The sequence below is a fragment of the Natator depressus genome, chromosome 1, assembly GCF_965152275.1.
Source record: "Natator depressus isolate rNatDep1 chromosome 1, rNatDep2.hap1, whole genome shotgun sequence".
In the NCBI taxonomy this organism is placed as follows: domain Eukaryota; kingdom Metazoa; phylum Chordata; order Testudines; family Cheloniidae; genus Natator; species Natator depressus.
Genome location: NC_134234.1, coordinates 153480775 through 153506711, shown reverse-complemented (window position 1 = coordinate 153506711; position 25937 = coordinate 153480775). Strand labels below are relative to the sequence as shown.

Genomic DNA, 25937 nt, shown 5'->3' with positions numbered 1-25937 from the left:
CCTGATATTCTATGATTTGTATGGGGTTTCATTATCATGTTTAATTTAATGAGACTTTCCACTGACTCAATGGGAGTTAGGTGCCTAGATCCTTTTGAGGATCTGGGCCATTTAAAAAAAAGGGGTAACATTTTCAAAAGCACCTATCCTACTTACCACAAAATATTCACTTCTAGGACAGGTTTCAGAGTAGCAGCCATGTTAGTCTGTATCCGCAAAAAGAAAAGGAGTACTAGTGGCATCCTAGAGACTAACCAATTTATTTGAGCATAACCTTTCGTGAGCTACAGCTGTAGCTCACGAAAGCTTATGCGCAAATAAATTTGTTAGTCTCTAAGGTGCCACAAGTATTCTTTTACTTCTAGGACAATTTGTGTTGTTTAAAAGATTACCAGGTTGCAGATTTTCAATTACTGAGAAACAATAAAAGAGCAATTCTTCTTTTCAACCACCATTCAAGTTCCACTGTTAGAAGAGGAGAGGTGAGCAAAGCAGATTTGTAAGGAACGACACAATCTAGAGCTCAGCAACGGTCTTTGACGTGTGCCTTTCCCATGTACACAAACTCAACTAGCAAAACATGATGTTTAAACTTTTTGCTCATGTTAAAATTCATGCCTCTGATGCACTGTTGTTCCTGCTGAGGCAGTTCCAATGTAAGTGTCCTTTGTATGCCCTACGCTTGTGCTACGGATATCCTTCATTTGTCTGCATAATGTACAGATGAGAACTTCTTGTTGTTATTTTCTAATGTGGTGATGGGTGGAGCATCAGAGCCTGAAACAGCTGCACCAAGCAGAGGAAAGGTAACTATGGCAACCCAAGTTATCTGCATCCTCCATGCATTTCCTTACCCCCCCCCTCCCCACACACACCCACACCCCATATTCTTTCCCGCCCAGAACACAAACTTATAGAACCATCAACCAGCTGGCAGGATGCGGACAGTTTCTGGCTCTCATGGATCAAGACCCTCTCTCAGTGTTTAGGGACTCTCAATTGCAAACTGAGATCATCTAAAGCACAAAGAGCGAAGGGTAGAATAGCATCCAAAAAGGCAGAGCTTGCAGGTACCACAGATGGGGCTCTGGATGTATTACCTTTGCTCTAATGTTCTCGGTTTATTGATACTGCTTCAGTTTTTGACCCTGAGCTGGAGTCCTTTCTTAGAAGCAACAGTTTTTCCTTCTTCTGTGCCCCATGTCAAAGCCAGCTACAGTTTTGGACGGACTTTCCTGGGACTCGATAAATGTAATGCCTGCATTGGAACATCGATTTGCAAGAAATTCTTTAAAGAAGAAATAAGGTCAGAAACTCAGCACAATAATTTTGAAAACATTCTGCATAGTAACATGAAAAGTGACTGTTAACACTTCCAAGTACTTTAGTGAAAAAGAACTCAAAATGTAACTTATCCCCAGGTTTCCATTACAGTGTCAAGTTGTTATAAATAATGTAGATTAGTATTTTTAAGAAGACAAAATCACCACCAGATTTGAGCCCTGAATATGATTTTTAAATTAAAGTAAGTTACATTTTTAAACCTTAACTTTCTGCTGATAAGTTGGCATTGAACCAATTCAAGAGAATAGTGGAGGGGGGGGGGGGGAGAAACAGTATGCCAGTTTACTTAGCTGTCTATGGAATTATTTTCTGCTAAGCAACTGACCAAAGAGAATTTGTCTTTACAAATTTAAGCTACTGATAGACTGAATTGAGTCACTGTAAACATGGCATAAACATTAAGAGCTACATTTCTGAAATGTTAGCACCATATGTACCACATGAATTATATAGAATTTCATGCACCTGTTAGTTAAGTTCAACCAAGATATCAATCTGCAAGCACGAAGACAACAGGTACTTTTGCACATCAGATACAAAGGGCCAATTGCATCTGGAGTTTTCATTAAGAACTTGAGGACAACTGCAGATATTACACATATGTCTAGATAAATTAAACATGCACCCAAGCAGTTATTAGATTGATCTTACAATTTTCAGACTCAAAAGCATAACACACCATATGACACTAGGAAAAAACGTTACTATGGTAGAGGAGGAGGGAAAAAAACAGGAGATTTACAGGGGAAAGGTTTATTGTTTTTATTATGATTTATAAGCACTCTCTCTTTTATAGATCTAAGAGCCCCAGGCGTGGAGGAAATTATTGTAGTAAAATTGTAGTTTTAATACAGTAATATAAGTGTAGTAATGCTAGACAAATTACTGTTTTTATCTTTAAGCTATTATATAAAATGTGCTATAGTAAAACCATAAGGATTTTTCTCAGACAGGTTTAGCAATACTACAGGATCATCGATGATTATTATTTGCCCTGTGGTAATGGTGAAAGGCCTCACTGTGAAAGGTGCTGTTCGAACACACACAAAAAGATGGTCCCTGCCCTGAAGAGCTTACAATCCTAATCATTCTGGCATTCCTACATTGACTAGCCCCTAACACAGCAAGTCAATGGGACCACAAGCAGAATAAGGTACTACTCAATGTAAGAGTAGCAGAAAGGAGCCTTATTGTCCAATTATTTGTACTAAAGTAGGGCAGAGCAGCCCCAACAAGGACCGTGCCCCATTGTGGTAGGCAGTTGACAAATGAAGTCCGGTCCCTGCCCCAAAAAGCATATGACTAGATCCACAGCTGGTATAAATCAGCATAGCCACACTGATTTCAATTAAGTAACAGTGATTTGCATCAGCTGAGGATCTGGCCCCTAGGATAACACCAGCAGTCTTAAAATGTACGAGGAGCACTCTAACCTTCAGGTTCACAGATAATTAATCCGGTGCCAAGGCTGGATGAGCACATGGAGACTGCACTGCCTCTTCCACACATACAGGCATGGCGTTTAAGGCTGGAAGGAACCACCAGATCATCTAGTCTGACTGCCTGCAGCTCACAGGCCACCACCAGCACCCACACTCTAAATCTATGTGCTAGTAATAGCATTGGCACTCTGCAGCCATTGGGGTGGGAGTATTAGTAATCACCCCTCCACAACCCCAGGGGACAGAGAATGTTGGTATGAGGGGCCAGAACGGTTTCCCATGCACCCCTTTTAAGACCAGCACTGCCTGTAGCAGGTTAAGCATGCGTAAACTCTAGATATTTGTGTGACAGTGCAGCTGATACCTTAGTACAAGATTGCTCAGCTCTGTAGCCTGCCAAAGAAGTTCTACACATTTCCTTTACTCCTCTGGGTTATTCATAGTAATAGGAGTAGAGGATTGGCAATGTGCTCACACCCTTTCCTCCTGAAAAGTCTAGCACAGAGACGCCTAAGCAGAGTTGTAACTGGCCTTTTCACTATCCACTTTGCCTTTGAGAACTATGCAGAGGCTCCATAATGTCAGAGCTCTTCTCCTATGAGCCCTCTGTAAATCTACAAATAGCGTGGTGTATGTTCTTTAAAGGAGGAGTTCGTTGCTGGCTTGCCCAGTGGGGGTTTGTCTCGTTAAAAGTAGTGAAGCAAAAATTACTAAATTCTCTGGGGTAGTTACGGTTTGTTCAATTCAGTGCTGCAAAGTGGTAACAAGACATGTCTGTGCTGGGAGCATTTTGAAAAGAACAAACATTTAAATGTAAAACTCTGATTAGCTTTAAACATTTTTTTTTCCTGCAGTGGTTAACACTGCCACTCCACTTGGCTTCCTAGCCACAAGGTTTTTTGAACAACTAGCTGCAATCTAGTCCTGTAACTAATTCCCAACACAGGAATGCTATTCTTAAGAGAAATAGGGGGAGACTGTCCATGGGACTTGTGCGCCTAAATCTTCTAGGTGCTTTTGAAAATCTCCCCCCCCCACCCCCATATATAAGTTATACAGCATCATCAGCTAAGCAATGTATGTATTTCAGTTACAGCATGCTTAGTTCATTTTTCCATCAGTCTGGGGAGCTCCTGCCTGCCCGCATGCTGGATTAACCATCAAAGAAATGTGATCTGTGTGTGAGGATGGGAAACAGGATGCCTGAGTTTTCTTTCTAGCACTGCTACTGACTCACGGCTTGGTCTTGTGCTAGTCACTTAACCTAGCTTTGCCTAAATGTATCGGTCTGTAATGAAGGTACTAATCCCTGCCTGCCAGCTATGTTGAAAGGCTTAATTAGTTTGAAAAGCACGTTCAGATCCTCAGCAGAAAGGCATTATAGAAAAGCACATTATTATTGTGGCCCCATGCACTGATGAAACTTTATAACTGGAAAGTACATTATTCCATCAGTGTGCTGGCTATATATGATGCCAAATACAGGAGTACTTAAAACAAAGTCAGATTCCCCAGAATTGTGTTACTATGCCTTAAGATTTGCTGAGGAACCTTTCATTCATTCATACTCAAACTAATGATCAGTATTGGACTTCATGCGCCTGTATATTGCTCAGTTGAAGAGCCAGCCATTTGACTATAGCTGTATGATCCTTTGGGCACCAGGTCCAATGCACACGCATATTTGAATTATTCAAATCACAAAGCACACCTGTGCTCAGAATTTTTAAAAAATTACTGCCAATTGTGGCTGTGTTAGCCTGCATTGTGTACTGTCCGAGGCAGGGCTTATATCCTTCTATGTTTGTGCAGCACCTCACACAATGGGGCTGCGTATTGATTGGGGATTTGAGGTACAGATGTAGATTTGATTTCATATTTGACAAAAATCCCTAACATAGACCAAGTTTAGAGTCCACATTTCCCTGAACCTCAAGTCCTACAAGCATAAGGATTTAGAACACTCAAGTTCTAGCCAAACTCCACCTCTAATGCTAACCTTTCTAAGCATGCCTCTGGTTAGAATCTTGTGTTAACTAACCACAGCTGAGGAACTGTGAGGAAAAGGCTCATGATTGTGTAAGCCATGACATTTGACAAGGCAGGCCGGATACAGGGAATGTCACCAAGGAAGTATGCATGGGAATAGCATGAGCATGTAGGGACAAAATCAGGAAAACCAAGGCAAAGAATGAGTTACCGTTGGCAAGGAATGCTAGAGACAAGAAGGAGTTCTTCAAATACATCAGACAAAAAAGAAAGATCAGGGATGGTGTGGGTCTGCTGCTCAGTGGAGAAGGTGAGCTGGTAACGGAAGATGATAGGAAGGCAGAGCTGCTCAATACCTACTTTGCTTCAGTCTTCTTACAAAAAAACCATGTGACCAGATGACTCATCTAGTAACTATAGATAATAAAGGGGAAAGGATGCAGATTGAGATAAGTAAGAACACATCAGAGATCTTCTGACCAATTTGAATGAATTCAAGTCTGGGGGGGCCTAATTCTACTTACCCAAGAGTACTGAAGGAACTAGCTGAAGAAATCTCATAGCCACTGTCAATAATATTTTAAAATCATGGATGACAGGAGAGGTCCCAGAAGACTGGAGAAGGGCTAACGTAGTGCCCATCTTTAAAAAGGGGGGAAAGGAGGAGCCAGAAGCTATAAACCAGTCAGCCAGATTTCAATAGCCAGGAAGCTACTAGAGCAATGTATAAGATATTCAGTGTGCAAGTACCCTGGAGGATGAAGGGGTAATCACTAGCAGCTAGCATGGATTTACTAAGGACAAGCCAGCTTGATTTCCTTTTTCAACAGGGTAACTGGTTTTTTGGAGAGGAGGCATGCAATAACATAACATACCTGAACTTAAGCAAGGCTTTTGATGGAGTCCCACATGACATTCTGATAAGCGAGCTGGAGAAGTGCGGGCTCAGCAGAACTACTGTTAAGTGGATACGTAATTGGTTAAACAACCACAAAAAGTAACTATTAATGGAATGATGTCAGATTGGAGGGAGGTCTCGAGTGAGGTCCCACAGGGATATATTCTGAGTCTGGTGTTCTTTAACATTTTTATTAATGACCTGGATGTAGGAATAGAGAGCGCACTGATCAAATTTGCAGAAGACGCAAAGCCGTGGGACGGGGGAAGAAGTTGCCAACACTCTGAAGGATAGAGCTAAAATTCAGAGGGATGTTGATAAATCGGAGAACTGGGCTATAGAAAACATAATGAAATTCAACAAAGACAAATGTAAGGTGCTGCATTTAGGGACGAAAAACCAAATGCACAAAGACAGAATGGGGGATAACTGACTCGGAGAAGGATCTGGGAGTTGTGGTGGATCACAACCTCAACATGAGTCCGTAATGTGATGCTGTTGCAAAAAAAAGCAAATGCAGTTTTAGGTTGCATTAACAGAGGCATAGCATGCAAGTCATGAACGGTGATAGTACCACTCTACTCGGCGCTGGTTAGGCCTCAGCTGGAGTGCTGGGTCCAATTTTGGTCACCAATATATAGAAAGGATGTAGAGAAACTGGAAAGGATCCAGAGGTAAAAGACAAAGATGATCCAAGGGATGGAATGCAAGCCATGTGAGCAAAGGCTGAAGGAACTGGGTATCTTCAGTTTGGAAAAGAGGGGATTAAGGAAGGGACATGACAGCAGTCTTCAAATGCTTGAAAGGCTGCCAAAAAAAAGATGGAGAAAAGTTGTTCTCTCTTGCCACAGAAGACAGGACAAGAGGCAGTGGGTTCAAACTACAGCATAGCAGATTTAGATTAAATCTCAGGGAAAATTTCCTACCTGTAGGAACGGTAGCACACTGGAACAAACTGCCTAGGGAGCTTGTGGAAGCTCCTTCACTGAAGGTTTTCAAAAGGAGGCTGGATGGGGATAGCCATCTGTCTTGGATGGTTTAGACCCAACAAATCCTGCATCTTGGCAGGGGGTTAGACTAGATCACCCTTGTGCTCCCTTCTACTCTACCTATGTTCTCAACTTAAATGAGTTCTTATGAAAGTTTGTACAAAAGCAAAACTTTATTTTTGCAGGGGCAGGGAGGGATGATGATACTGCTTGAAACAAATAAAATGAAGGAATTTTACTAGAGAAAAAGGCTAATATTCTGGTGTAATAATTTATGCGGCAAATTATTCTCTCAGCTCTAGAAATCACCAACCAGGAATGGATTAAATATACTAATATTTGAAGTAGGATCCTAGAGCAGAGGCAAGCTAATTAATTCCCTCATTATTTCTCTGTGCTGTTTTCCTGACTGAAAGTCAAAAAGGTTTCCGCTGTAGCTTTCAAACTTACTGTATTTTGTTAACATCATTTCATCTATTTCACCCAACCCACAATGGAGACTCTTGCCAATCCTATTTTAGCTTCAAATTATTAACTTTAACTTATGTGGCGGTGCAATTAGGAAATGCTTTCCAATGCTCTCAGGGATGATTATAATTAGGAAATTTTTATTGGCACCGCATGTTCGACATTAGGCTAACAAAAAGTTAGAGTTCACACCACATTATTCAAGTGTGTTACTTGCAAAATATTCAGCTGTGCCCCTAAATTATTACATATAAAATATGTGTGTGGGCAGGGCTGAGGGGGCTGATAGAATAAAAATCTTCAGAATCTAATTACACGGCCCATATGCTCCCCTCCTGTGCAATATTGTGTGGAGGGGAACAAGTTAGTGAAAAATCTCCATGGCTACACTGAAGCTGAATACCCAGAACATTTTCCCCCACTTCCCTGCCCCCAAAGAAGTGGGGAGGTCAGGCACCCAGTCCTCCAACTCCTGTCCAACTTTGTGAAAGGATTCCCCTTTGCGCTCCCATGAGGCACCCCACCCTAGCTATGAGAGCACAGCAGGACCAGCAGCCATGGTGTCAGAGGCCGCCAGACTCCAGCTGTGCCCTGTACTGCTGAGGAGGAGACTCCCAGGGCTCAGTATGTCTTAATTCTGTCCAAAACAATGTTAATTTTTCAGGAGGTTTTCCTCATTTGAGGTTGGTGAAGCCAGCCATTTACCATGGCTCCGCCTTCTTCTGGCTGTCCATTTTTCTTGGGTAACCCACAGGCTCAGGGCAGAAAACCAGCTACCCAGAGCAGGGAGTAGAATAGAGCTGGTTGGAATTTTTCAATGGAACAGGTTTCCGTCGGCAAACACTCATTCAGCAAAAATAAAAAAAGAATAGTAAAAATGAAATGCTTCGACCATGCGTAAATGAACAGTGATGCCATGTAGTCGGGCATGCTTCACCGGGTGATTTCAATAAGGACATTTCTGTATTTCCAACCCAACATTTCAGAATGTTTTTTGTGGAAAATTTTGACTTTTTCTTTCCATTTCAGGATGAAAAGAAAAAGTCAAAATGTCAGAATTTCCCACACAACAGAAATGGAGTTTTGACCAGCTCTGCTGCCTAGTCCTTTTCTCCAGCTAGAGCGCCTCACCGTGGCATCTGCTGCAGATTTTGTTCCCTCCACCCTGCACAGCATGGCTCACAGCAGCTGGGGAATCCTCTGCACTATCCGTTTTCATACGCACCATCACAGTGATTTGGGGGGAAAAAGCCAGGGGCACAAAGAAAGTTAATTAGCAATTCAAATAGGAACTAATTGGTGCTGTTTAATGCAGTTTTCTTCTGGGTGGAAAAACACAGTTCAGTCCTCGGCGGGTATTTGTTCATTTTACAAAATCACCACCCTCTGCAGCATGGCCAATCATTATGGTATCACAACTGTAGGAATATCTGGAATGGAACTGGGACATATCCATTCTGCTACCAGCAGTGACAACCACTACTATCCTAGGAATTGTAGTGATGAGACAACAGCGAGACATTGGTGATGCATTGATAATGCAGGAAGTCCACAAAAAAGCATTTAACTGGCAACACTCCTGATTCATGGACAAGTGATTGTGTGTTCACAACATAAAACTCAGATTTGGGTTCATATCCAAAGCTGACATCAAAGATATATGGGGCTTAATAATGCACATAACACAATTAGACATGTAAATCAGATATTTGCGTACACACACGCACACCACTAGTAAGGGGTCTAACTAGCCGTGTGCAACAGATGACTTACACATGCACCCATGGCACTGGGGTACACATCTTTGAAAGTTTGGCCCCAAAGTGCAATACGACAAGGGGCTGATACACTGAATCCTTCCAATGAGATATTAAAGAAAGGTCCATGCTGCCTTTGCAGCTCAAATTAAAGTTCCTGTAGAACAGTTTTAATGGAGGGGATAATAGAGATCTGGGCCAGCCCTGAAGACGAGCTCTGTGTCAGCTCAAACCTTGTCTCTCTTACTAACAGAAGTTGGTCCAGTAACAGGTATTACCTCACCTGCCTTGTCTCTATCATATCCCTGGGACCAACAGCATTGGACAGAGTGACAGAGACTTACAGACCTACGTGTTCTTCCACAGCTACCTTGAGACTCTAGAGTTTTACTTTTGTTTTCCGCAGCAGCACCATACACTGTGGTACTGCGTAATCCTTGGGTGCTTTAAACCTTTTAATCATTTATAACTGTAGCATCTATGTTCTCAGCACAGCATTACAAGACGCTGAAACTACAAGGGCCCAGCTGGGTTCCGAATAACAGTGTTTACTAACTACACAAAACCATACCTGGCCTAGCTAAATATGTACACTGCTACTCTGGCAGGGCTCTGGTGGCTTCTGCATTACAGGACAGGGTGGCTACTAGAGTGCTCCTAAACTATTTAAAGGGCTACTACCCAATTCCTAGCACTATAACAACTCTCATGTTCCTCCACTGTTTGTAACTACCAGCTGTAAGCACGAAATGAGAATCTGCTTAGTTACCAAAAGTGTTTTTCCTCCATTGAACGTGCACACTTTTGTTAGCGTAGGGCTGTCTCTAAGTACAAGGCTACTGGGTTGAGTTTTTGTTCAACAAAACACAACACACGCGCACACACACAAATTTACGTAAGGTTTGCCAACAGGTCTGGGGAGTGGGGAGAGAGGAGTCCTAGAACAAATATGGGGCCTCCTAAACTTGCTAGTGTCCTTTTCACCATTCCCCTCTGCAATTTGAAACATTTTAGAAATGATCAAATCCTTTTTCTAGCCCCTGGAGTTTAAATAAGAAAACTGGCAATTGTGCTTGAATTGTCCATGTGGCTTATTAACAGAATCTCCTCTGGGAACTTGCTTTGCTTTGGCAGGTTTGACAACTGGCTCGCTTCTCATTTAAAACTGCCTCCCAACTACTTTCCCAGTTACTCTGGGAACTACACAGATGATGCCAAAAGCTGGCGGCTGGTTGAGATCTCCAGGTTAACCACCAAATACCAGCATGACCAAGCTGACAAGAGAATCTGTGCTTCCCTTTCCAAGACAAAGACCTGCAGCATCGAGCGTGTCTTGAGGAAGACTGAGAGATTCCAAAAGTGGCTGAAAGCAAAGCGCCTCACACCAGACCTCGTGCAGGTGAGTAGGCAAGGTCCTGTTAATGAGGAGCACACCAATTTGGCAGCTACTGCAGTCACCTCCTGTAACAGAGTCTGGGGGGAATCTCTGATTGCTTCATTTGTTTATTTTTTAAACTTCATAAAGAATCAAGGACTGTGACTCACTGGAGCTACCTAAGCTCTAAGCTTGCAGGGCTCCACAAGAAATAAGATTTTGACGCTCTCAGAGCACTGTAGGGGGGACACAAGAAGAGGGGGAAAGTGTCTTCAGCACCACATAGACGATTCTCACATAAAAATGAAATCAGAGGTGTCAAGGTTCCTCCCCCACTCTGAACTCTAGGGTACAGATGTGGGGACCTGCATGAAAACCTCCTAAGCTTATCTTTATCAGCTTAGGTCAAAACTTCCCCAAGGTACAAAATATTCCACCCTTTGTCCTTGGATTGGCCGCTACCACCACCAAACTAATACTGGTTACTGGGGAAGAGCTGTTTGGACACGTCTTTCCCCCCAAAATACTTCCCAAAACCTTGCACCCCACTTCCTGGACAAGGTTTGGTAAAAAGCCTCACCAATTTGCCTAGGTGACTACAGACCCAGACCCTTGGATCCTAAGAACAATGAACAATCCTCCCAACACTTGCACCCCACTTCCTGGGAAAGGTTTGGTAAAAATCCTCACCAATTTGCATAGGTGACCACAGACCCAAACCCTTGGATCTGAGAACAATGAAAAAGCATTCAGTTTTCTTACAAGAAGACTTTTAATAAAAATAGAAGTAAATCGAAATAAAGAAATCCCCCCTGTAAAATCAGGATGGTAGATACCTTACAGGGTAATTAGATTCAAAACATAGAGAACCCCTCTAGGCAAAACCTTAAGTTACAAAAAAGATACACAGACAGAAATAGTTATTCTATTCAGCACAATTCTTTTCTCAGCCATTTAAAGAAATCATAATCTAACACGTACCTAGCTAGATTACTTACTAAAAGTTCTAAGACTCCATTCCTGGTCTATCCCCGGCAAAGACAGAATATAGACAGACACATAGACCCTTTGTTTCTCTCCCTCCTCCCAGCTTTTGAAAGTATCTTGTCTCCTCATTGGTCATTTTGGTCAGGTGCCAGCGAGGTTACCTTTAGCTTCTTAACCCTTTACAGGTGAGAGGAGCTTTCCCCTGGCCAGTAGGGATTTCAAAGGGGTTTACCCTTCCCTTTATATTTATGACAAGAGGTTAATATCCAAACCAGTCTATTTTAAACTTTCTTTTGTAATGATCAAGACTAGAACTGGCAGCTTTTTACAAAGCTTCTTCAGTTCCATTCTGCCTTCTCTGCTGATCGCTACTGGTCCGTCAACCCCTTAGGAAGCATCCCACCGGAAATGATTGCCAGGAAGTGCTGGTGGAGAATGGCGGGAGAGAGCAAGATTAAACCCCAGGGAGGAGAGGTAGAATGAACCAACTAGGACTTTAAAACTAGGATTCTTTTTAAAGTGAAGGAGGGTTGGGACAACCCCAGGACTATGAAAAGTGAGCAGGGAACAGATGTGCAGCAAACTTTTAAGAAACGTGCTGATCTTACAAGTCTCTATTCTCCAGGCTGTGACTTGGCCCATAATAGAGCAGAATCTAAAGTCCAGATACAAACATACCTAATTGCAAGGGCTCAAAATCTGAATCTTCCCACTGTTTGGGGTGCTTTAATTCAGGGATCAGATATGACCCCTTAGAGAAATAGGTTCAAGCTTTGATCTGTAATCCAAACTGGGATGCTGTCTGAGCCATCTACTTGTTGAACACCCCAATATGGCAAACCTCATACATTCAAAAATCATGAATCAAGCCCCCCAAAATCCTGAGATTTCAAAATAAATAAATAATTATCAATAATGTTTTTTTAAACCTCCCCCCCAGGTTTGAGATTTAAGGGGCACATTTTTAAGCTTTTCTGTGCAACCACGAAGGCTAGAAACTTTGTTTTCTCCAATAAAAGTTGAGATTCTCATGTAATCACTTGACTCTAGGAGCTGGGGCTTTAGTTGCCAATACTGAACCCTACTACAATGATTATTTATCGGTTCCCCTTGTCACTGGATAAATGACTAGGCTTTTTTAAAAACTGCACTTTTCAGTTGTTTCTTTCCTCTGAAAGGTTAGCCTTCCCCCCACTCCTAGAGAGGGGATTTATAGCATGCAGCAGCCCTTGGTGAGGGCAGTACCATTCTCTGTCATTCTCTGTCTGTCACCACCACTAACTCCCTCCCTCCCAGAGGGCCAGGGAACACCTGCCTTCTCAGCTGATCCCAGTGCACACTGTGGGTGCATGAAAAGGAAGCACCACACTGAGGGGCCACGCAAGATTCCCTCGGAGGCAGAGCACATGCGTCCTGTCACCAGGGCACTGCAGGACTCACTTCATGGGCCTGGAAGGAGCCCAGAGGCACCGGACTAGGATTCCTATTTCTTAATCTCTAGGCCATCTATAGCAACATGTGTCATGCAAGAGGAAGTTTGCTGGCCTTTTTATTGGAATCCTTAAATGTCACAGGGTAAGCGAGGGGAGACAGGTGTGTCAGTCTCAGCTTCAGGGAAGCCGCCGGGTGGTTACTGCCACTACGGAGAGGGAGGAGACGAGAGAGATAAAAAGCCTACTGTGCAAGCTGATAACCAGGCAGCAGAAAAGGCGGTAGCAGGTTTTAAACAAACCGATTCTGGAGAAGCACTGAGCTCTGAGCACCTGCTGCAGAGTGTGTGAGGAAGGCGCCGTTCCCACTCCAGCCAAGGGTCAGGGTGCTGCCTTTTGCTGAGGATGGCTTTCAGACAAGAGACCAACACTGCCCACCCCCCTGAGCAAAGGGTTGTAGTGACTGCTAAAAAAGGAGGGAAAGGAGCTGGTTGGTGGCTGGGATGGAAGGAGGATCATTCAGCTGAGTGTTTGTTCTAGAAAGGTCACTCTCTAAAGTGGGGATCTGCTTTGAAAAGGAACCTCATAAAAATGTCAGCTGTAACCCACCAGATCTGCTCCCTGGGCACATTCACTCAGCTCTGCTGACTCCTAGCAATAAGGAGTTTCTGCTGCTTTTTACTCCTGCTAGCCTGCAGAGCAAGCACAGCTGAGACTGAGTGAGCTGCAAATCCATAGGCATCATCAGTAATAGGGTTGTTGACTAAATTGCGATCAGGGCACCTGTGCAAACCACTGACAGCACAAGAGTTACCCAGGTGTCACTGTGGGGCTAATAAGTTCAGCAGAACCTTTATTACTGGCAGCAAGGTGGAGGGAGCCCAGTGTGACTCTCAGAGCCAGCAGCTAGAAAATGAGCACATTTGAGCTGGAAGATAAAATAAACCTGGGACAGAACAGAACATCTCTTTGGGAAAAGGCTACTCACTTTTTGGAAGATATATTGTACTTCGTCTAATAGTCGTATAAAAGAGGAGAAGGAAAGGCAACTGGAGGTTACAGCAAGTGTTCAAAAATATTCCTGATCTAAAATTCACATTTTCTCATCAGCTGCTTTACATGAATGTCTCTTTTGAAATCCTGCCGTGAATTGTTTCCTATGTGCATTAAAGCACTCTCTCTCCACAAGATGGCAGTGTGGAGTGTTTTACTGGTGCCGAGGTGAGAAAACCAATAGTAGAGCAGGGCAAGCTGGTGACACCTGTCTGGTGAGCAAGTTTCATGGGAGGTTGTGTATAAAATTGGGCACTGTCATGACAGTGGGGCAGAATTACTTTAAATCAATGGCCAAACAAATGGAAGTGCTTAAAATATCTATCTGTTGAACTCAGGAAACCTGTATGTGTCAAAATGGAGAAATTCTTCCTGAGACCTGCTATAGAGATGTTTCATTATCCAACTCCTACTCCTCTCCTTGGGGACCCTGTCTTATCAAAGGCCCTTGCCACTACATAAAGCCCCTTCACTCCTCCCACACTTCCTCAGTTTCTCTGAAACCCAGTTTTAGTTGGGCTGGACTGTGTCACAAACACACGTCACACAAAGCAAAATCCCAATACACAGTGAATTCTGTCTGAGACCTCTCCCCCCCCAGCATTGCAGCCTACTTTCTCCTATAGTCTAGGATTTCCTCTGTGCACATTTGGGAATGCTGAACTTATGTAGGCTCCCTCATGCCCGAGAACCAAATTGCTGGTGTCAAGGCCAGGGCATCATTCAAACTCAAGAACAAACTCAGTGAGCACATTTCAACAAGTTTTCAAACCTTTCTGGTCCTATCGGTCAAAGCAGGGCACAGTACTCTGCAATCAACAAAACACACCTTACACACTGATCTAGGATTGCAGCTTTCACAGCTGCATGGGTCTTTGAATCTGAAAGTGAAGCAGAATAGCATAAACTGATAGCACTGAGTTTTAATGGAATATAAACTTGGTCCCATTTAGAAGTGCAGTTGTTTTCCCCCTCACTTTTAATTCTCAGTAAAGGTTGGCCCAAACCAATACCTCCCCTAAAATCCAAATGTGGATCCAAATTTTGCAAATGGCCACTCTTTATAATGGGCTGAACCAAAAACCTGGAACCAAACATCCCTGAAATGTGTGGTGTTTGAAATTCAGAGCCAGGTTTTCTGGTTTAGTCCCACTGTAAAATGAATGGCAGGGGTTTTCTGTGCATTTCTCTGACCTGTTCAGCTGCAGGAGGTTGGAGGTCTCTCAAATACCCCTCCTGAGATTTAAACAGCAAGAGCTCCAGAGGTGTGTCCCCTTTGAGCTGTGATTTCAGTGGTATGGTATTTGCAGTGCAAATCCATGTTGGGGCGAATGCTTTGTTTCATGAGATGATAAACAACTGAAAACACTTAATACAAGAACTATTCAGTGACTGGCATTTTTGGCCATGCTCAGGGTTCTATTGATGTAGTTAAGGTAGCAATATTTCCCATCAAACTGTGGTCACTAAGCTGGTGGCTGCACCAGCCTCCCTGTAGCTTCGGATATATAAGAGATCTGACAGAAACTACTGGGCTTAAGTAATTTTCTTTTATAGAACAGAAAATTATGACAAACCTTAACATACTTGTGAAAACCATTATTTCATGGCCTGTCATTTTGATTCTTTTCACTGACTGCCCAGCCTGACCCAACTATCAATTGGGCTGCCTGCCACAATGATTATTTCATCTGCCACAGCAAAAATCTTTATTGCAAGCTACAAATGCTTCAGTACTGAAATCATGCTTGCCCCAGAGACAACCTTGATTTAACTCGGTGTTTGTGTGCATCACGGCATTGCACGTATTAGCCTACACCGTAGTAATAGCGACATGCTGTTTTGTCTGCGATTCAAGCTCCAGAGTTCATCGCTTTCAGCGTCAGAGTTCACATCATGTGCTGCTGGTTTGTTTTCCGGTGTGAGGTGAACAATAAAAAAAGCAGGCTAGTTTCAGCAGAGGTCTCCTGCAGGGCAAATTTCTAATTCTAACAACGAAGAACAGCTAAGGAAAGGCTTGAGGCACAAAGACGTGAACAATATCAAAGTACAAGAAAAAACCCTCAAGTTTTTCAGCTTGCCCATTTTGCACATATAAGTTACAATGTGAAGCTGTTAATCAGGCTGATAGTCCAGCTCCCACCACATAACCACCACCTTTGGGTATCTGGCCCCTGAGAAGCAAGATTTAAAGCCTCACTTTGCTCATTAAATGTCAGCAAGTATTTCATTCATCTGATGCCTGCTCCTTTGTAGGAAAGTATTTTTGAGCCATAGCCATTTCCCAGACCAATCTCCTTTTGACTTATTGCCTTGTTGCTAGAGATGTGCCTGAACCAGACCTCCAGATCTGAACAGGCCTTGACTTGAAGTGGAGAAGGGTAATGCTGGAATCTGAAGCTGGAACAAGATCCTGATTTTTGCAATAGACCTCTATCTCCGTCATGGGCTGAACCAAACCCTCAGATTCAAACACCCAAAACTTATGGGTGGTTTGAAATCCAGATTCAAATTTTTTGCAGTTTGGATTCATTTCTAATTGTATTAATTCACATAATATACCTAGCCGTCAATCCTTAGTGTGAACCGCAGATAGTAATGATTCAGGATTGAGTTTATCCCTTCCTTGACTGTTTGGTAGTACTTTGTGATTGTGGTAGTATAAAGACAGGACAGTTGTGCTGCAGAGGTCTCTTCCATGTCAGGAAGAGCTTTGAGCGTGTTTGCACAAATAAGCACACACACACCAATTTGTATTTCCGCTGCACATCATGGACTAGAAAAAATTCCGTTTGAGTGAAAGTGGATATAGCTGGGTCAGTCCATTGTTAGACACATAAACATGTGATTTTTTTAAACCAAACTAAATGAGAAGCATTGCGACTCAGCGCCAAACATGCCGTCAAATGAGTTGGCGTGTCTAAGACTACGTCTATATGTACAGCAATACAGCTGCGCCGCTGCAGAACATCTCATTTAGACGCTCGGTGCCAACAGGAGAGAGCTCTCCCATCAGCATAAGAAAACCACCTCCACAAGCAGCAGCAGCTGTGTCGGTGGGAGAAGCTCTCCTGCCTATATACTGCTGTACACAGGAGCACTTATGTCAGCGTAACTTATGTCGCTCAGGGAGGTGGTTTTTCACACCCCAAGCACCATAAGTTATGCCGACATAGGCTGTAGTGTAGACATAGCCTCAGTTTCCAGGGTGAGAAGACATTGCAAGGGACTTAAGACATACTGTAGATAATCCAATTATCTCCAGTGCTTTGAATGGCAAGATCTTCAGGTGTGTGTCCAGTCAGTGGATTTTGTCTGACAATTTTACAAGGTTAGATTTTAATTTTTAAATTGGCTCTCTTTTCAGCCACAGAGATGGCACTGTTCTTTCCCCCTAAAAATGTTGACCCCACTCCAGTGAAGCACTTAAGATGTGCTAAACTTTAAGCATGTGAGTACACCTATTGAAGCTCATGGAGCCTATTTACATGAATAGTGCTTTGCTGGACCGAGGTCTTTGGTAAGTAATTAAAATATTAAGAAATTGTATTAATTGTTGATATAAATGTGGGAAACAGGGACTTCACCTATTCAGCTTCCAGCCTTACTCTTCTTCATTCTGTTTCCATGCCATAAATAGAACTGGCCTCAAGTCAGAAAGTATGAATGAGCACCGTCTGAAGATCATTTAACTCAACTGGGTGTGTTCTGGCTCCCAAATTAATGATAAACATACATTGGATACTCCTGCATGTTCACGCTGACTTATATTTCGGATTCACTTATCTGCTCCCTGCTGAACAGTGTGCATGACACAGCCATAGCATTCTGATCTTTGGACTGGAAAAAGTGCCAGTCACAGCTTTAATTAGGAAATCCCCAAAATAATTCCATGGCAAGTGAACAGTGTTGATCACCTCACCCAGTTCATATAATAGGATGAGCTATGAAGTTGGAAATTACATTTTTTTTAATTGCTGCTCCTACAGCATGTAGTTATGGGTCTCAACATTTGCATTACAAACTCCTGTAGGCAGCAGGGCTTTCTAAGTTTGGCTGCAAATATTTGCATACACTCTCAGCTGCAAGAGAACTTCGTCACCACTTATCAATCATTTAACACAAATCTGCTTGGCTCTCCCCCCCCCCCCCCCACTCCTCTTCCAAAGGAAAAGTGACTCAAAGTCAGCAATAACATGTCAGAGAACTGTAAGACAGAATTGCCATTTTTCTGCTTAGTTTTGTGTTAGACAAAGAATAAATATCTTCTTGTTAATGCTGTTCTGGAAGAGAGAAACGTAAGAGGACTCGTAACATTTGGACACTGTGAGAGTTAATTCTCTGTGTCATTTCTCCATAACTGACCAAGTAAAGTGCATGTATTTTAAAAATTAAGCGATGTCAAAGTACATCAGTGTAAATAAACATTGCTATTTATACCAGCTGCAGATTTTTATGCACTTTCATAACTCAGATATTCAAATATAGAAAATGCAACTTACCATGTGATGAATCCATAAACCTGAGAATCATTTGTTGCTGGTATCTACAAGAAAGTATAAGCAAGACATTAAACCTATATGTAAATTATTTAAACCTATATGTAAACCTTATCAGAAAGAGAATACATCCTATACAGGCACCTACATACTATATGTATATAGGAGTTTTTACATTTTATCTAGCATCCCTATTGAATAATATCATAGAAAAAGATCAGCCATAGGCTAAGGTGAACTGGGATGTGCTTGGAAGATGCTCTTTGAAAGAAGGAAGTGACTCACTCAAGGGAGAGGGCTCCAGAAAGATGGAGAGTACAAGTGAATGAACACCACCCACTACAGAGATTTGCATGGAGGGGCACAGACCAGAGAAGCAAAATTAGTTCAATATACTGACAGAGAGGCAGACAGGAGCGAGACCTCCAGGTTGGATTGGTTGTTTCAGAAACAGTGTGCCATTTTGAGATACCTGCATGAATACATATTTTAGGGAAAGTCTGAAACATGGGACTATACCCAAGGTAGTTCAGGGTTTAAAGAAGAGTCTACTGTAGAATATCCCTAAACTGCTCCATGTTGCTAACCGTAATTGAGAGGAACCCTTTATAAAAAGGTAGCTGTAATGGGGATCTGGTACAAACCTGCTGGCAGAGTTCTCAAACAGTTTGTAGAGTAGATCACCATATTTCAGCCTAATACAAACTTGCAGGTGCCAAGTATAGTCATCCCAAGTACCTTCGTTCTTTCCTACCAGGGGCTACCTAGTCCAATGCTGCGCTGTCCTTCCCAGCGGCTCTTAGACAGAATAGTACGCCGCTATGCTGAGGTGCCAGATGCTGGCAGTATCTACATGGGTCACCTCACAGACCGGGACAAACTACGCCTCCTCTACACGCTGTCAGTGAATACACATCCCATCCTATTACAGGTACGGTGCCTCTCCCTAGGATGAAATATCCTGAAATCAATCTCAAGCCCCTCTGTGGATAGTGCGTATGATGTTCTCCAGTTGCTCAGGACATGCAGCAGGTACTTTCACTATCCTGCTGAGCTTTATGGACCACTACTGTTCCTTGCACCTCACTGAGGCTTAAAAATTAAGCCAACTCTGAAGTACCTGGGCCCGATTTGTGTAGGTGTGGAGCTCTTGAAGCTCCCTTTGAAGGCAGAGAAAGATGCAGGGGCTCAACACCTCTAACAATCAGAACCTATGTAGATTGGAATGCAAGGAAACAACAAAATTCCAGTGGGTTCCGTTTGTATTGTTAATATATTGCATTGAATCACAAATAATTTATCATCTAAACAGAGATACCCAGACTAATGGATCAGCACAAGGGGTCAGAGTTATGGTTGAGCATTTCTGCTATGTTATTCCCCAACCTTAATGCTGCATTAATATTCATTTTTTACATGCATCAGACACACTAGGACTGAACCAAAATCCGGTGCTACATTTGGGCTGACTGGATTAGCATCATCCTCTTTCCTCTTCCTAAGAGCCATTTCAGAGGGAACCTCTAATCCTTCTCCACGGCACTGTCCACTTCTTTCCTACTCCTCATGGCCAACTCATATCAACCCCTATATTATCCCTTTTCCTACAGCACCCTTCCCAGGACAAGTTATTTTTTGACTCCCCATCTTTGTCAGTTGTCTCAGATCCATACACCCTGCCAGCATTGTCCCACACTCTCACTCATGCCCAGAAGTGACCTCTAGAATCTGGGTAGACTGCAGGTTTGAGGCTGATCTCCAGGACCAGACTTTCAAATATGCTCAGTACCCATCTGCTCCTATTGCTCTCAGTGGGAGGTGCCAGATATTGGGTACTTTTGAAACTCTGCTGCCACCTGGGAGCTGTTGGGTAGGTGCCAAGTTCTTTTGAAATCTGGCTCCTGGTCACTAGCAGACACTTGTCTTATGCTTCACTCTGCCAGTGACCTCTGTTCAGATCATCTCTGACATTCTCAGCAAACTTCGCTTATGTCATCATGGAGATCTGCTTACCTCAGCCTGCTAGCTCACTATGACGGTGTACACTAGGGAGCATTTAGGGTAAGCTTTTATCTCGACAAAGCTCATTAGTCCACTTCAAAATCTAGTAGCTAAAAAAACACTTGACAAAAGAAAAATTATATCTTTCTGGGTCGATTTCATTTTCTAAATGTTTTTCCAGAAAAGGGAACGGCCGCCTTTAATAATGCTCAGGAACACAGAACTGGCATACCAGGACGTCTGCTTAATCAAAAGTAGAAGTTCTGTCTCTGCAGTGCCTGTTTCAGAATGCATTAGGGAGCCTAAAAGAAAGTTACTTTTGAAAAGTAATCATCTAACCAAAACCTTTGGCTTTGTGAGGTTAAGAAAGAGAGAGATTGCCTCTTGATGTGATGTGGTATGGTAACTGCATTGCTTGCGAGAGGGGAGTCCATCCTCATGAATGCAGACAGAATCTTTATGCTATATCACATAGCCATGTATTCTGGGGATGCTACAGGAAAGTATTTTATAAATGGTTTAGAGAATTTTTGAAAACCGTGAACTATTTCTGCCCCTTACCTGAATTACCATGGCTTCAACTGCATGGGACGCAGCAGGAGCCATCCAAAAATAACCTAAAAATCACTTTTCTATGCCTAAGAATGTGATGACTTTAAAGTAGATCATTACCTTGGCCTTTTCAGAGCATTCCGAGTTTCCCTTTCCTAATGGTATAAAACTTCTGGGTCATGAGATCTCAGACTTTACATTCATGACACAAAAAAATGGGTAGCTGGTCCATGCCCATCCCTGGGCCTCAGTTCCAAGTAATTTTAGGAGAGTAACTCCACTCTGGGGGATGAAAAACAGGAAAACAGCAGCAGACTGATTTTGCAGCAGATTGATTTAAAAGATCAAGAGCATCTGTTTGAAACAGCCCAGGGCTTTGGAATGGTGGAAGTTGTCTTGGGGGTGGAAGATGGATTAGCAGGCAGAGGTGAAGTAATATGGCCAAAGGTGCATGATAAATATATCGCAGGCTTCCGCTGTTTATCAAATAGTGCTGCAATTGCTATTTATCTCAGGAGCATTGTATGTGTGCACATGCACACACGCGCAGAGTATATATTGTAGTATCAGACATATATCTGGTATTGCCGTCCAAACGCCACATATTCAAAAATCATTAGGCAGCCCCAAAAGTCATGATTAAAAAAATAATACATTTTGGGTTCTTGTTATTTGCTTCTTAGTGTTTAGTCTTTAAAGTGCACTCGAGTCATATTTTCATGCTTTTCTATTAAACCACGAGTGCTAGGAACTATTTTTAAAAAGTGACAGCCAAGGGACCTCACCTATTCCCATGACTCCAGGAGCTGGCATTTTAAGAAGAAACACTAATTATAACAAAACTTGGCAACACTATGATGAGACCACAGTATTGTCAATCCCAAATGTTCTAAAATATAGAATCAGACCCGCCTCTCCCCAAAAAATCATTACACTGGCTTCACGCTTATGAGATATTTAAGAATAATAAATGTAGGGTTATTTTTAGTTGTCTTGAGATATTTCATTGCTGCCATCAGGGCTAGAAACTTTTCTAAAAAAAATAAAAAGTGAGTCAACTTTCAGGTAGTAACACAATTCCACCATTTGGGGGCTTTAAGAAAACCCCCAAAATTGCAAGATTCCTGATAAAAATCATGAGTTTAGAACACAATTTCTTAAAGAATCCAATAATCCTGTAATGCAATCAGAGCCCTCACAGCAGAGCTTGTGAATGTAGCAATAGACAGTGCGCCACCCAAAAAAACTTTCATTTTCCATTCGTTGGCCTCACTCATGCACACCACCCACCTGAAACCATACACATGCTCACTCTCTCTCTCTCTCTCTCCCCCACACACACACACTTACTTTACTGCATATTTATTCCTGGAGACTCTGTATGTGCATAACACCACATTCACACCTCAGTATTTTCAGTGACTAGATCCATTATTTTTCTTCTCTTATCACAGATTTTCCCAGAAGCGGAGGGATGGCCATTTCCAAAGTATTTGGGGTCCTGTGGCCGGCTCATTGTCACTGCCGGCACCAGGCCTTTAAAGGAGTTCTACAGCTCTCCTCCTGAGGTGGCAGCAGATCTGGCTCTCCAGCTCCTCTCTATTGTCAATTCCATGAGGAACAATGACATGAACTATTTCTTTTATTTCGTCCATGTTGATGCTGGCACATTTGGCATTTTTAACAATGGGCTTCTGTTCATCCGGGATGCCAGCACCCTGGGAATCATTGACAAGCAGGAAGGTACTCAGTATGATCTCTGAATAAGCATCTGTCATAGGAGGATTTAGCAAAGCAGGAGGAAAAAAAAAATCTTTCACCTGCTATGCTAGTTTTATTTAAAACATCAAAAATTGCTCAGTAAATTGGATAATTAAAAGTTCAAGAGGAGATATTTACTGCCAATAAAAACAGAACCAGCTCCTGCAATGCTTAGCTCTGTATTCAGAATGTTACACACCTTTCACTGGTACTGTAAATGGCGCTGTGACTAACACTACGATTAAAGAGCATTGGAACAGTTTTTGTCACTACACAGCTTCACACTGGTAATATCTGTGACTAGCGACAGTCGACACAGCAATATTTGAATGCTAATATTCAACAGCTTCCACTTCTTTCCTTAAAAACTGGAATCACAAAATATTAATTTGCAGACAAACTTTACAGGCCTATCAGAGTTTTAAATATTTGGGCAAATATTAAGATCCTTCCAGGCCATTTTATCCGATTGACTTTAGAATTAACAACAAAGGAAAACCCCTTTTTGTCAGTTTGTCCTCAGTTCAAGCTCTGCCTTTCACCAAGCAAACTGTGACGTTATACAGCACCAAAACTAGAGCTGGGCAAATAGCATTCCTCTAATAAACTTAACACATTTCATTCTTTTTTTCCACATTTAAAAAAATTCATTCCGTTTATGCAGTCATCTGAATAATTCTCAAGTATTCACAAATCTATACTGATTTTGTGAAAATCTTCTAGTGAAGCATTCAGTTATGTATCTTTTGTATTATTGGTCCACCTCCAACCAGGTCACCTCTTGTTGAGTCTTACTGGTTTTGGATGAAATGGAAAATTGAGGCCTTAAGTACTTGTGGCAATTTCTATAGGAACTTCAAAGTTCAGCTCAGTATTTACGTTGTACCGGAGTTCTTCTGCTATTTTAATCGAACGCATTATTCTTATCCCCCGTCTATAAAACACTGCGGGGTAGCACTGAGTTCTTTTCACCTCAACCTTTCAGAGACAGATGCATTTCAGAAGTGTGGAAAATGACCCTATACATACAGCCTACAAAGAGCTTTGGGACGAAAGGTGCTAAATTAACCTAGGTTATTATTCACATAGGTATACACTATTTTAAATGACATTTTCTTACCAAAATTGCAAACATGTATGATTATAAAAGATTTGTACATTTCTAACAAATGTTTTTATTGCCTTTATTAGGTCTCCAGATGACTGATGGGCAACAAGAGTATAAAGACATATTTAGCTGTTTGGCTTCGGACTGCCAGTCTGCATTTCCCAACTGTAATTCAGTCAGAGAGAAGCAGAGCCTCGTCATGGTGTGTCAAGAGCTTCTGCCTAAGCTCCTAAAGGGAAAATTCCTCCAACCTGTTCAGGAGAAAATAGACAGGTTCCTAAGGCTCTGTGCAGACAGTTTCAGAGCAGACCAGGAAGTCAGTGATGCCGCTGGAAAGTTGATAGAGCTCCTGAAATCTTTGCAATCTTGCGATTCCCATTTTGCCTACCGCTACCCTGACTGCAAATACAGTGACAAATACTAACAGCTGAGAGAAAGCTTTTCCTGAAAGACTGGAGTGCTGTGTACACAGCTCAGCTCTCACAGAAAGCGAAGAGGTTGCAGGATGGAGATGAAAGGAGGATTCATAGAAGCCCTGGCTTTCTAGTAGGATAACAGAGAGAGGCAACATAACACACCCGGGGTTTCCATCTGACTCAGACACACTTATCACATTGATGTGTTTGGTATGATGTGAAGTCTTTACTTAAGTGTTATAACATTTCATGAATGACCTGTGTTAAGAGATGAATAAAACTTAATAATGCATTTTGGTCTTAGAGGAATTTTCCATGGTAGCCATAAAGAAAAATTAAATACTAAGCCATCTTGGTCACTACTAGGTGGAGTAGCATACTGGCAGATAACACAGACCCTGCTGATAAAGACTATACAAATAATATGAGATGAATGGAAACATTTAAGACTGTCCTTTTGGGGCTATATTAATGCCATAAAAATTATCTTCTCTGACTTGAACTATCTGCTCAGTTTGCTACCGTTATGTTACTATTATGATTGCTAATTAATTTGATGTTATATGGGATGGAAAGAGGCAATAGATAGCATTAAAGAGCTGAAAGCTCCCGTTTCTTTTATGTCTTCATTTCTCTAACTCCCAGGTGCATAGCACAACTTGTAATCTTTGCTGGGTTGCGCGACGGTAACTGGCATGTAAGGCTGTGTCTACACTGCATCATAGTGCACATGACACAGGTGTGAATTGCAGAGCACACCAAAGACTCGCCGTCTAACTGCCCTGTGGGTACGCTGCTGGCGCAAACGAAAAGACACCTAAGGTTGCATTAACATAGTCCTCTTTCTAACAAATATATATATATATATTTTTAAGACAGAAAAGCCCTCAGATCTGATTCACCTAATGTTTATTTTTCACTTTTCCCCCAATACAATCCCAGTACAATTTTCAAAACAGTCAAAATACTTGTATTTCACTTGCAACTCTGTTGAAGGCAGACGCCATCTGGCTTCAAGTAAATCTCCATTTAGTTAAATTCTCATGTTTGCATTGAAAAATCTCTTTTCCTTTGGAAATTATGGTTCAACTCAGGGGTGGCCAACCTGAGCCTGAGAAGGAGCCAGAATTTACCAGTGAACATTGCCAAAGAGCCACAGTAATATGTCAGCAGCCCCCCATCCGCCACCTCCCAACCACTGGCAGCCCCACCAATCAGCGCCTCCCGCTCTCTCCCTCCCACATCAATCAGCTGTTTTGCAGTGCGCAGGAGGCTCTGGTGGGGAGGGGGGAGGAGCGAGGGCATGGCAGGCTCGGGGGAAGGGGCAAGGGTCTAGGGGGAAGGGGTGGAGTGGGGGCAGGGCCTGGGGCAGAGCAGGGGGTTGAGCAGTGAGCACGCCACAGCACATTGGAAAGTTAGCATCTGTAGCTCCAGCCTCGGTGACAGCACCTACGCAAGGAGCAGCATATTAACCTCTGAAGAGCCATGTGCGGCTCCGGAGCCACAGGGTGGCCACCTCTGGTTTAACTCAAGGCATTTGTACCTTGGCAGTTATGTAGATAGATGATTAACTTGTCCTCACAACACCCCTGTGCGGTGAGGAAGTATTATCATCTCAGTTCTACCAAAGGGGAAAATGAGGCATCTATAGAGTTAGGGCCAGATCCATAAGGAGAAGTAAGTGTCTACATCCACCTGATTTAGGCACCACTGATGGTCTCAAAACTCAGCTGCCACCTAAGCCCATCTGTGCCTAAGTTTTCACCAGCTGGCATTTGCAAAGTTGCCTAAGCACTGCTGCCACCCCAGAGCTGGTGAGCAGCTCCACGCCCGCACTCCAGCTGGAGCCCTGCAGGCCCTGAGGCAAG

General features: G+C 42.6%; 1 protein-coding gene across 2 annotated transcripts; it reads left to right on the top strand.

Moving 5' to 3' along the window:
* Positions 1–926: 926 nt before the first annotated feature.
* On the top strand, positions 927–24658 carry DIPK2B (divergent protein kinase domain 2B). 2 transcript variants are annotated; one of them, XM_074946344.1, is made up of 5 exons: positions 927–1306; positions 10022–10286; positions 18989–19162; positions 22239–22527; positions 23737–24658. In XM_074946344.1, exons 1-5 carry the CDS (start codon positions 1080–1082, stop codon positions 24075–24077), a joined length of 1296 nt encoding a protein of 431 aa, XP_074802445.1. In that variant the 5' UTR covers positions 927–1079; the 3' UTR covers positions 24078–24658. The 2 variants fall into 2 exon arrangements, with proteins under 2 accessions (XP_074802445.1, XP_074802456.1); XM_074946355.1 differs by lacking the exon at positions 927–1306 and adding an exon at positions 1331–1525.
* Positions 24659–25937: the final 1279 nt, after the last annotated feature.